This window comes from Neomonachus schauinslandi, chromosome 9 (genome assembly GCF_002201575.2).
Source record: "Neomonachus schauinslandi chromosome 9, ASM220157v2, whole genome shotgun sequence".
NCBI lineage: Eukaryota > Metazoa > Chordata > Mammalia > Carnivora > Phocidae > Neomonachus > Neomonachus schauinslandi.
In genome coordinates this window covers 74,328,322-74,340,522 of record NC_058411.1, presented here as the reverse complement: position 1 = coordinate 74,340,522, position 12,201 = coordinate 74,328,322, and the positions used below count along the sequence as shown (strand labels likewise).

Sequence of the window (12,201 nt, the reverse complement as noted above, 5' to 3'; positions counted from 1 at the left end):
AGTTTAAGGTACACAGGATGATGGATTGATTTATATACATTATGAAATGATTACCACAATAGGTTTAGTTAACACCCATCATCTTATAGATTAAATAAAAAGAAAAGAGAAAAAAAATTTTTGTGATGAGAACTCAGGATTAACTCTCAACAATTTTCTTATCTATCATACAGCAATGTTAACTATAGTCATAATGTTGTAGTGAAGTTGATTTTTAATGGGAATCCAGTTTTGAGAATCAAGATATGGGAGAAAGATAGAGTAAAAGATAGAGTTACCACAAGCTTACAATTACTGTCCCTGCTTTTAAGATCTCTGATCTGTATTCTTTTATCTCCATATGTCAGCTCATCTTTGGCTTCACTTGCTACATTGCCCAGTGTGTAATTTGGTCAAACAATTTCAGTGTGACCTAAGACTTCCAAGGAGCTCTTTCTCTGTCTCTCCCTCTCTTTTAAGGTAATGTATTTTATTTTTTTAATTAATTGTTTAATTTTAATTCCAGATAGTTAACAATGTTACATTAGTTTTAGGTGTACAGTATAATGATTCAACAATTCTGTATATCGCTCAGTGCTCATCATGATAAGTGTACTCTTAATCCCCTTCACCTATTTTACCCATCCCCCCAACAACCTCTGCTCTCATAACCATCAGTTTGTTCTCTATTGTTTAAAGTGAAAAGGATATATGCACCCCTATGTTTATTGCAGCATTATTACAATAGCCAAATTATGGAAGCAGCGCAAGTGTCTATCGATACATGAATGGATAAAGAAAAGATGTGGAATATTATTCAGCCATAAAAAGAATAAACCTTGCCATTTGCAACAACACAGATGGATCTAGAATGTATGATGGTAAGGAAAATAATTCAGAGAAAGACAAATACCATGCAGTTTCACTCATATGTGGAATTTAAGAAACAAAACAGATGAACAAAGGATCTCTGTCTCTTTTGATACTCTATTCTGCTTATTGTGCCAAACAGATGTGCTACTCTAAAATTCTGAATATTAAGTTCCTGAACATTTCTTAATGGTGTCACAAAAAGATTCCATCTAGCTTTTTACTAAGTTCATGATACCCATCTTCAATAAGATTCTCACAGTTGCTAGGAAACTATCTTTTAACTATTTGTAGATTTATGACACTCTACAGATTTTCTACACATAGCATATTGCCTTATTTTCCCACTCCCCCCAAACCTTTTCCCCTATTATTGAAATTTGTCATTTCCTGATTTTTCTTTCTCCACTTTAACACCATCTGTTACCTCCCTAAAATCTTGATTTTCTCTCTGCTGTTTGACTTTCTCTCTCTTTAATGGCACCAGTGATATTCAGCCCTAAATCTATGCCTTTTACTTCGTCTTCTAATTTTGATCACTCTTTAGCATGTGATAGTAAGCCATTACTTAATTCTTTGATATTCCTTTTTCCCTGCTTTTTGTACATTGAAGCAGGGCTCTTAAAAGGCAGATAATACATAAAAATAGTAGTAATAGTAATATAATAATGATGATGACAAACAGTATGTATTTGTTCTTTTTTGGCCATGTATGTTTCCTCCATTACCTTTCTTTTATATCTTTATATGTTATCCTTTAAGCAAATCTTTCTTTCTCATGACTTCAAATTTTGGATGGCTTCTAAATTTTTGTCTCTAGGTGGGATATTGCTTGCATGTCAACTACTATGGCTTTTTATGAATAAATGGCCCCCTGACTTGGTGACTCTTTTTTTTTTTTTAAGATTTTATTTATTTGAGAGAGAGCACACACACAGGAGCAGGGGGAGGAGGAGGAGAAGGAGGGGAGGCAGGGGAGAGGGACAAGCAGACTCCCCGCTGAGCACGGAGCCTGACAGCGGGGCTGGATCCCAGGACCCTGAGATCATGGCCTGAGCCAAAGTCAGATACTTAAGTGACTGAGCCACCCAGGTGCCTCTGGTGAGTCTTTTACTAGCATCAAAACTTTGGTGGATTTTGTTTTTTTCCCATTCTAATCAGCAGTCACCTTTCTCCCTTCCCCTTAACTTACAGCAGTAATATGTAGGTTTAAGTCTTGGCTCTACCACTAGTAGCTATAAAATCTTGGGTAAGTTATGTATGTATTAAATGTTTATGTGGGTGAAATGGAATATTCTTCTGAGTAAAATGGAATTTTTTTCCAGATTTATTGAAATATAATTGACATATAACATTGTGTCAGCTTAAGGTGTACATTTTTTTTTGCATTCTTGTTTGAAGTTCAAAACAGGAATAATTCTTTTAGATCATGAACAGATATCCATATTTGCATGATGTAGTCAAAACAGCACTGGATTTAGAATCAGAAGGTCTGATTTTAGGTAAGTTACTAACTTCTCTGATTTTGAGATCTTGCATCTATATATGAAAATAATTCTATCAGGTACATCTACCCTACAGGTAATTATAAGGATCAAACGTGTGAAAATACTTAGTAAATATGTGCCATAAAAATAATGTATGGTTTTCCAGCTCTAAGATTCCATCGTTAAATACTTTAGAAACTTTTAGAATATGGTGAAAAAAATCTATATTTTCTTTTCTGACTTTAACAATGGCATGGAAGATGATTACTATTATATCATGAAGCCTGGAAAATAGAAACTGCATAAATTCCCTGCTATACTGGCTGCTATTGGAACTATTGCTCCCCCAACCTTTTCTTTTCCTTTTACATGCTTCTTCTTATTTTCTAAAACTTCATGAAGTTAAACCATGGACCATTATAAGTCTTGAGATGAGGCTTTCCTACTCCCCAGCTGGAAGTTTATAGCAAGAATACCAGGCATTCTCTTGGGAGTGATTGGGAAATGTGTTAACGCTTAGTTTTGAATTTGGAGACTTCCTTTGTGCATGCTGGACTTCATAGAAAAAGATGGTAGACTAGAAAAACAGGAACTGTGGGGCCTGGGTGGCTCAGTTGGTTGGGCGACTGCCTTCGGCTCGGGTCATGATCCTGGAGTCCCGGGATCGAGTCCCGCATCGGGCTCCCTGCTCAGCGGGCAGTCTCCTTCTCCCTCTGACCCTCCCCCCTCTCATGCTCTCTCTCTCTCATTCTCTCTCTCAAATAAATAAATAAAATCTTTAAAAAAAAAAAAAGAAAAACAGGAACTGTGAAAAATTATGGACCAGAGAAAGTGGCTTTACTTCAGAGAAGTATTAATTGTATTTTAGGAAACACAAGAGCCAGAAGAAATGGTCCTTTTCTTTCTCAAACTTACAATATTTTTGAGGAGGGAAAAATCTATAAAATTGAAACCATTGAGGAGTTACGATTAGTAAGAACTGATTTGCTCTAAATAAGCAATCAGTTATTACGTCTTTTCAGAATGCTTTCCTCTCCCCTCTCAACTTATTAAACTCCTAAAGTTGCTTTTTCAAAACTCACAAGACCTTTCTCCTTTGTAAAGTTGTCTCTGAATTTCCTGGACTCTTGTGTATCCTTCCTGGCCAAGAGTAGACATCTGGTATATCTCCTATGGTACTATATATTGTGGTTTATTTTTATGTGGATAATTATTTTTCAATTAAAATTTAAGTTTCATGACTTCTAGGAATAAGAGAAGAGATACATATAAAGTAGAGTTACTAGGAATATTTTCATGGAGGAAATGGGATTTTAAATTACCTTTAAGGGATGAGTAGTGATTGGAAATGTTCTGTATTGCACTGTCCTATCCATAACCACCAGCTAGATAAGGCTGTTGAGCACTTGAAATGTGGCTAGTACAACCAAGGAAATAGATTTTTAATTTCATTTAATAACCGTATGTAACTAGTAGCTACTATTTTGGACCGAGTAGATCTAGGTTTGGCATATCTCTTCTCACTTTTATGATTTTTCTAGCATGTGGAATCTGAAGCCATATGTGGACTAGAAAATCCAGATTCTCTGTCTATAACTAGTTGTTTGTTCCTCACTAGACTACTGTTTTCTCATTTGTAAATGATTAATTTGGACTAGGTAATCACTCATGAGATTTGTGGGATAATATTTTTATGACTGATTTCACTCATCATGCACAACTGAGGTATATGTATATGTGCATATATAAGTATACATATTAAAAGACAAAGCTTTGGGATCCATTTTTTTCTATTGCTAGGTTTCTCTTGCCCTTTCCTTTCACTTCCAGGTGTGAGGCTTTTTGTGCATTCATGTACCTTTATTTTACCAGCCCTTTACTTTTTATTCTTTTTTTTTTTTTTAAAGATTTTATTTATTTGACAGAGAGACAGCGAGAGAGGGAACACAAGCAGGGGTAGTGGGAGAGGGAGAGGCAGGCTTCCCACTGAGCAGGGAGCCCCATGTGGGGCTCGATCCCAGGACCCGGGGATCATGACCTGAGCTGAAGGCAGATGCTTAACGACTGAGCCACCCAGGTGCCCCCTTTACTTTTTATTCTGCAACCTATTTCCTCAGATCACTTCACCTTTTAGCAGCACATCTAAGTATTATGGGAGCAAGAGGACTTGGGACACAGAACTGTTTGACCTACAGGCAAAGAATATATCTTCCATGTGGTAACATTGTATTCCTTGCAAAAAAATGGGTAAGAACTAGGGGCGCCTGGGTGGCTCAGTCGTTAAGCGTCTGCCTTCGGCTCGGGTCATGATCCCAGGGTTCTGGGATTGAGCCCCGCATCGGGCTCCCTGCTCAGCGGGGAGCCTGCTTCTCCCTCTCCCACTCCCCCTGCTTGTGTTCCCTCTCTCGCTGTCTCTCTCTCTCTCTCTCTCAAATAAATAAAATCTTAAAAAAAAAATGGGTAAGAACTAGAGAGATTCATGTAGTCACCTAGAATTAGGGTCAGGGAACAGTCAGACTTGGCATTGGATCCCAGACACTTGAAAGGTTTGAAGCAGAGAGATGAGATAAGAGGGATAAAAGGGGCTAAGATTGATGAAGGGACAGGAGAGAGTCAGTGGTTATATGGCAATTACAATGTTAGTGTGCATTTCTTCATCCCCAGCAAATTCCAAAAGCTTAGGGCTCCAACAGCTATAACCAAGGTTCCCAAACTTCAGAGATTATGAAGAATCTGGACAGATAAATCAAATTGGCTTCCTTAACTTCCTTGACTTCCCATAACACTCCCTTCCTCTTTGTACATCTTGGTCATGTCCTGGCTGCTAACCATCCTACTAGGTACTTATACTTTCTGGGTGCCCATGCAAATACTCTGTGCCATTAATATCTAATCTACCCTTGCCTTTATCCTGTCATACTCTTGAGTCACCTCTATACCCTGTGCCTGGTTGTCTTATGCTTACTGCTACCCTGTGGGCGTTGTGTGAATTGCAAATATGATTGTAGGTAGTGGTATGACTATAAGAGACATATTATGTGCCTGAGCAAGGGTAAGCAATGAGACAACTTGAATGGCTGAAGAATTGTTCTGTGAACAATTAAAATGGTACCAGTGAATTCTGGCAAATGCCATCTTTCTTACCTCCTCTTTCTTTTTCTCATTGTGTTGTACTGTACTGCCTTCCTTACCCCCTCTTAATCCTTGCTATGCACATCTACAATGTTTTCATATTTGCTTCATTTTCTTGTTTATAGATGAATAGTCCTGGAAGCCATGGTTTTAGGGATATTGCATATGGAAGTGACTCAAGTGCTTTAGGTGACACCAGGTAAAATGCTTATTTAATAATGGCCCTGTGAAGGAATTGAGGGGTTAGATAGTTTTCACAGTGTGAATATCTTTGAATAATTAATCATTATAATAGAGAACTTTATTAACATTCTTAGTTTCTTTTTTACTTTCTTTTTGAATCTGGGAACATTCTAGCTGATAAAATAATGGATGGAGCAAATCATTCTGTGGTGGTGTCAGAGTTTGTGTTCCTGGGACTCACCAACTCCTGGGAGATCCAACTTCTCCTCTTTGTGTTCTCCTCCATGTTTTATGTGGCAAGCATGATGGGAAACTCCCTCATCATGCTCACTGTGGCTTCTAACCCTCACTTACACTCCCCCATGTACTTTCTGTTGGCCAACCTCTCCTTTATTGACTTGGGAGTTTCTTCTGTCATTTCTCCCAAGATGATTTATGATCTTTTCAGAAAGCGTAAAGTCATCTCCTTTGATGGCTGTATCACTCAAATCTTCTTTCTTCACGTCATTGGTGGTGTGGAGATGGTGCTGCTCATTGCCATGGCCTTTGACAGATACGTTGCCATATGTAAGCCTCTGCACTATTTGACTATTATGAACCGAAAAATGTGTATTTTGCTTCTGGTTGCTGCATGGGTAATTGGCTTGACCCATTCTGTGATTCAGCTGGTTTTTGTTATAAAATTGCCATTCTGTGGCCCTAATTTATTAGACAGCTTTTACTGTGACTTCCCTCGGTTCATCAAACTTGCCTGCACAGATACCTACAGTCTAGAGTTCATGATCACAGCCAACAGTGGGTTTATATCTCTGGGATCATTCTTCATATTGATTGTCTCCTACAGTTCTCTCCTGATCACTGTTCGGAAACACTCCTCAAGAGGTGCATCCAAGGCCCTCTCCACTTTGTCAACTCATGTCATGGTGGTGATTTTGTTCTTTGGTCCTTGTATCTTTGTTTATATCTGGCCTCACCCCACATCACACTTAGACAAATTTCTTGCTGTTTTTGATGCACTTCTTACTCCTTTTTTTAATTCAGTCATCTATACATTCAGGAACAAAGAAATGAAAGTGGCAATGAGGAAAGTATGCAGTCAATTTCTTACTTATAAAAGGATTTCGTAAATGACAAAAGTATTATGGAGTTTCCTTACTGACTTGAGATAACATTAAATTTCTATAGTTTCAATATCAGTTTCCAGGTACCTTACTACTGTTTAGGTGTCCCAGATGAAAATAATACAGTTCTTTAAGAATCTTAACTGAGAAATTGTGTTGCTGCCTCTGGTTGGAGGAAGCATGTGGTGTGATAAAAAGTATCTCCCAGAGAAGGCCAATTGCTTGTCTCTCAGGAGACATTACCTTGATGAATTTACTATGGTTTAGAATTCAAAATTGAATCTCTTCAGTGTCCAAGTGGATTATATAAGGGAATGCTTGCTATTGACACTACATTGACATTGGATACAAATATATGTATATCAAGATGTCTGTTTATCAATTTGCTGTTAAAAATTAGTAAAGTGGTCTGAACTGTCATGAAAGCCTAACTTACTATTTCATTATAGGGAAATTTTTGAGAAGTCAGGTGATGAAAAGGACATTAATGAGCAGGGAATCAGAGTAAGAGGAGTTAGATGGATTATTCAAATATTTAATCATATCAGATTTTGATGCTATAGGATTCGCAGACCAGGCCACCTTTCTATCCGGACAGTGCTGGCTGGTCTCACAAGATTTAACTTTTGACTTTTGTTTGTACTATGTTTCAGGCTGTCTAACCCCTATGTTCTTTAAGATTCATTCTTATTTTCATTTGTAACTAGCCAGGTTCTTCCTTTTTCTTCTGCTGACATAATACTATTCCCATTGCATTTACATGATTTGAGTCATTACAAGCTAAATTTTAGTTTGGGAGGCTTTTTATGTATGACTGTATTCTCTTCTGTGAGAATGAGGGATTTGCATACACAGATTTAGAAATTTCAATTCCTACCCATTTCAACAAAGAGGAACCAAGGCTCATTCTCAGAGATGTAGTGCGATTGACTCTGAACCTTATATATCCTTACACATACTCCATACATCTTAACCAGTTTATCAGTATTCCTATTGTCTTATAAATGGTCATTATTTACCTCATAGTTTATCTCACTTGATAATTTATGTGCCTTTTCTTTTGATTTCCATTGCTCTTATATCATTCATTTTTCTGAGCCCTCTGTTGGACACTTGAAAAACCAATACATATATTATCAGTTTACTAGCTAGCTACCACTTATGCTCAGTCTCCCTAAAATTTGTTTGGAAGTGGTGTTTTTAAAATGGAAATTCCACTCAGTTTTCTCTTTCACTGATTAAATAAGGTTTAATAGGTCTAGCAGGGATTCCCAGATTCCTCACTGTTTACATGTGTTGATTAAAAAAATGGCCTACGCCTCCTAGTCTTTTGTCTTTCTGCTTTTCTCTCAGGTCTATATCTATTACAAGATAGATTCTCCAAAGCATAGTGCCTAAAGATTTTCTGTATCATCTACTTTTAAAGGTCATTCTTTTTACTCTGAAGAAACAACTACTTTTAGTGGATGTCTGGTCTGTTGTTTGCTCAAATCAGCAATCTCCTTCTCTTAGTAAATGTAGCTTTCTCTTGCAGTATCCATGTGGTATGATTATGAAGGTGACATATAAATCCTACTTCTTTGACCCTTACTGTTTGGTCAGAGGTTGGGCTTCTGAATCAAGTCATAATGCACATCTTTTAGCCACAGTTGAAGGATGCAGGTATGAGCTTCTGACCAAGATGGGCCAAATGCAAGCTTTTCCCGAGGATGTTGGATTTGAGAATAGAAAACAAACTCAATCCCTTTTGGAGGTGTATATGCAGAAACTGCTGGTAATCATATTTCCTGCTGTCAAAAATCAAGTCTGGGATACTGAAAGAGATATGTAGGAGAAGTTATAAGTTTTAAAAGATTGAAGCTTGGCAGTAATCAGTTTCTTGGTTCCACATGTTTTGAGTATTCAACTTCATTCTTGTCCTCCAATTAGTTTGGTTACCGGCTGAGCTAATAAATGAGCCAATACATTAACCCTCTTGCTTAAGTTTGTTTAAGGTGCAGTTCTGTCATCTACAATCAAAAGGGTACAGATAAATACATCTCTGGTTCTAAGAAGATTGTATTTTTCCATTACTTCTAATGGTGAAATCCTCCATGTTTTATTACTTATCTAAGAAAATATTACTTTTTTCTAATAAAAATTTTTCTTATAAAGAAAAACTTACTTGTAAATTAGAGATGATAAAATAGAAATCATCCATAAAATTACCATATGGAGATAATTAGTAGTAATATCTTGGTATACTTATTTCTAGCATTTTTCTATGCCTAAATAAAAAACATATATTTACAAAATGGGGATTTAATGGTCTCTATGTTTTTATCCTGCCTTTTTTTAAATTTAAATTCAAATAGCCAACATATAGTACATCATTAGTTTTTGGTGTAATGTTCAATGATTCATTAGTTGCATAAAACACCCAGTGCTGATCACATCATGCCTTTTTGATGAATATTACATTATGAGAAATTTTTCACATTATTAAATATTGTACAAAATAATTTTAAATACACACATAGTATTGTATTATATGACTATATCAGAATTATATTTGTTATTCCTCTATCACTGGTCAATTAGATTATCTTTAATTTTTTACTCTGTCTTGAAAATCTTGCATACATAGTCTATATTTCAGATTGCTTCCTTTATAGATTGATATATTTGAAGTTAGTAGGGGATAATAATCTTTTAAACTCTTAACTCACATTACCATTTCTTCTCAAAGATTTGTACCTGCTAAGAAGTATATCCACTTTAGTACCCCTCCCAAAGCACTGAATATGACTATTTATTAAAAACATTTGCCAATTTAAAGGACAAAAAAAGATACAGTCTTATTTTAAATTTCTTCAGTTTTTGTATGCTTGTAATTTTTCACATATTGTTATTAACCTGAACTCTTTGAATTACATGTGTCAGGAATCCAGTCAGAACTAGCTTAAAATAACTAAAAAAGTAGAGTTTTAGTTTTGCAAGAGGAAAAAGATCTAGAGATGTTTTACAGCAACGTGAATACATTTAACACTACTGAACTATACATTTAAAACTGCTTAAAGTGGTAAGTTTTAAAACCACAATTAAAAATAAAAAAGGTATTTTATTTGTAAAGATTTTATTTATTTATTAGAGAGCGCTTGCATGTGCACGAGTGTGGGGGAAGGAGAGAGGGAGAAGCAGACTCCCCACTGAGTGGGGAGCTGGTCCTGGGGCTCCATCCCAAGACCCTGAGATCATGACCTGAGCCAAAGGCAGATGCTTAACTGATTGAACTACCCAGGTGCCCCAGAAAAAAATAATAAAGTATTTTATAAAAAAGGAATTTATTGGCTCAGGTTACTGGGATATCCAATAGTGGAATCAGCCTCATGGTCTCCAGCCTCATGGACTCAGTTTTACACTCAGATTTTGCTCTATCGTTCACTCCCTTTCTCTTGCTCTTCTCTCTCTTTCTCTCCTCCCTCTCTCTTTTAACTCTGTTTATCTCTATACCTTGGTCTTATTTTCTTGTTTTACACATACATTTTAAATTCAGTTAGCCAACATCATTAGTTTTTTGATGTAGTGTTCAATGATTCATTAGTTGCGTATAACACCCAGTGCCTGTCATATCACATGCCCTCCTTAATGCTCATTGCCCAGTTACCCCATCCCCCCACCCACTTCCCTTTCCACAACCCTCAGTTTGGTTTCCCAGAGTCAAGAGTCTCTCATGGTTTGTCTCCCTCTCTGATTTCTTCCCATTAGTTTTCCCTCCTCTCCCCAATGATCCTCTGTGCTATTTCTTATAGTCCACATATGAGTAAAACCATATGATAATTGTCTTTCTCTGATTGACTTATTTCACTTAGCATAATACCCTTCAGTTCCATCCACGTTGATGTAAATAAATGGTAGGTATTCATCCTTTCTGATGGCTGGGTAATATTCCGTTGTATATATGAAGAACATCTTTATCCATTCATCTGTTTTTTAAATTTATTTTGTTTTTTATTTTTATTATGTTCAGTTAGCCACCATATAGTACATCATTAGTTTTTGATGTAGTGTTCATTGATTCATTAGTTGCGTATAATACCCAGTGCTCATCACAACACGTGCCCTCCATAATACCCATCACCCAGCTACCACACCCCCATCTCTCTCCCCTCTGAAACCCTCAGTTTGTTTCCCAGAGTCTCTCATGGTTTGTCTTCCTCTCTGATTTCTTCCCATTCAGTTTTCCTTCCCTTCCTCTATGGTCCTCTGCACTATTCCTTATATTCCACATATGAGTGAAACCATATGATAATTGTCTTTCTCTGCTTGACTTATTTCACTTAGCATAATATCCTCCAGTTCCATCCATGTCGATGCAAATGGTGGGTATTCATCGTTTCTGATGGCTGAGTAATATTACATTGTATATATGTACCACATCTTTTTTTTAAAAATTTTTTATTGTTATGTTAATCACCATACATAACATCGTTAGTTTTTGATGTAGTGTTCCATGATTCATTGTGTACCACATCTTCTTTATCCATTCATCTGTTGAAGGGCATCTCGGCTCCTTCTACAATTTGGCTATTGTGGACATTGCTGCTATGAACTTTGGGGTGTAGGTGCCCCTTCTTTTCACTACATCTGTATCTTTGGGGTAAATACCCAGTAGTGCAATTGCTCGGTCTTAGGGTAGCCCTATTTTTAACTTCTTGAGGAACCTCCCCATAATGTTCTCCAGAGTGGCTGTGCCAGCTTGCATTCCCAGCAACAGTGTAAGAGGGTTCCCCTTTCTCCACATCTATGCCAACATTTGTTGTTCCCTGTCTTGTTAATTTTAACCATTCTAACTGGTGTAAGGTGGTATCTCATTGTGGTTTTGATTTGAATTTCCCTGATGGCAAGTGATGTGGAGCATTTTCTCGTGTCTGTTGGCCATTTGTATGTCTTCTTTGGAGAAGTGTCTGTTCATGCCTTCTGCCCATTTCTTGACTGGATTATTTGTTTTTTGGGGTGTTGAGTTGGATAAGTTCTTTATAGATTTTGGATACCAGCCCTTTATCTGTTATGTCATTTGCAAATATCTTCTCCCATTCTGTAGGTTGCCTTTTAGTTTTGTTGACTGTTTCTTTTGCCGTGCAGAAGCTTTTTATTTTGCTGAAGTCCCAATAGTTCATTTTTGCTTTTGTTTCCCTTGTCTTGTAAGAAGTTGCTGTGGCTGAGGTTGAAGAGGTTACTGCCTGTGTTCTCCTCTAGGATTTTGATGGATTCCTGTCTCACATTGAGGTCTTTCATCCATCTTGAGTTTATCTTTGTGTATGGTATAAGAGAATTGTCCAGTTTCATTCTTTTGCATGTGGCTGTCCAGTTTTCCCAGCACCATTTATTGAAGAGACTTTTTTCCATTGGACATTCTTTCCCGCTTTGTTGAAGATTAGTTGACTGTA

At 36.9% G+C, this 12,201-nt stretch overlaps 1 protein-coding gene across 1 annotated transcript; it reads left to right on the top strand.

The window, feature by feature from the left end:
* Positions 1-5,836: 5,836 nt before the first annotated feature.
* LOC110585310 (olfactory receptor 4F3/4F16/4F29-like) lies at positions 5,837-6,778 on the top strand. The gene has a single exon (XM_021695523.1). The coding sequence runs from the start codon at positions 5,837-5,839 to the stop codon at positions 6,776-6,778; it is 942 nt and encodes a 313-aa protein (XP_021551198.1).
* Positions 6,779-12,201: the final 5,423 nt, after the last annotated feature.

Coding starts and splice junctions, on each gene's coding strand:
- LOC110585310 (XM_021695523.1), top strand. CDS start 5,837: ATGGATGGAGCAAATCATTCTGTGGTGGTGTCAGAGTTTGTGTTCCTG.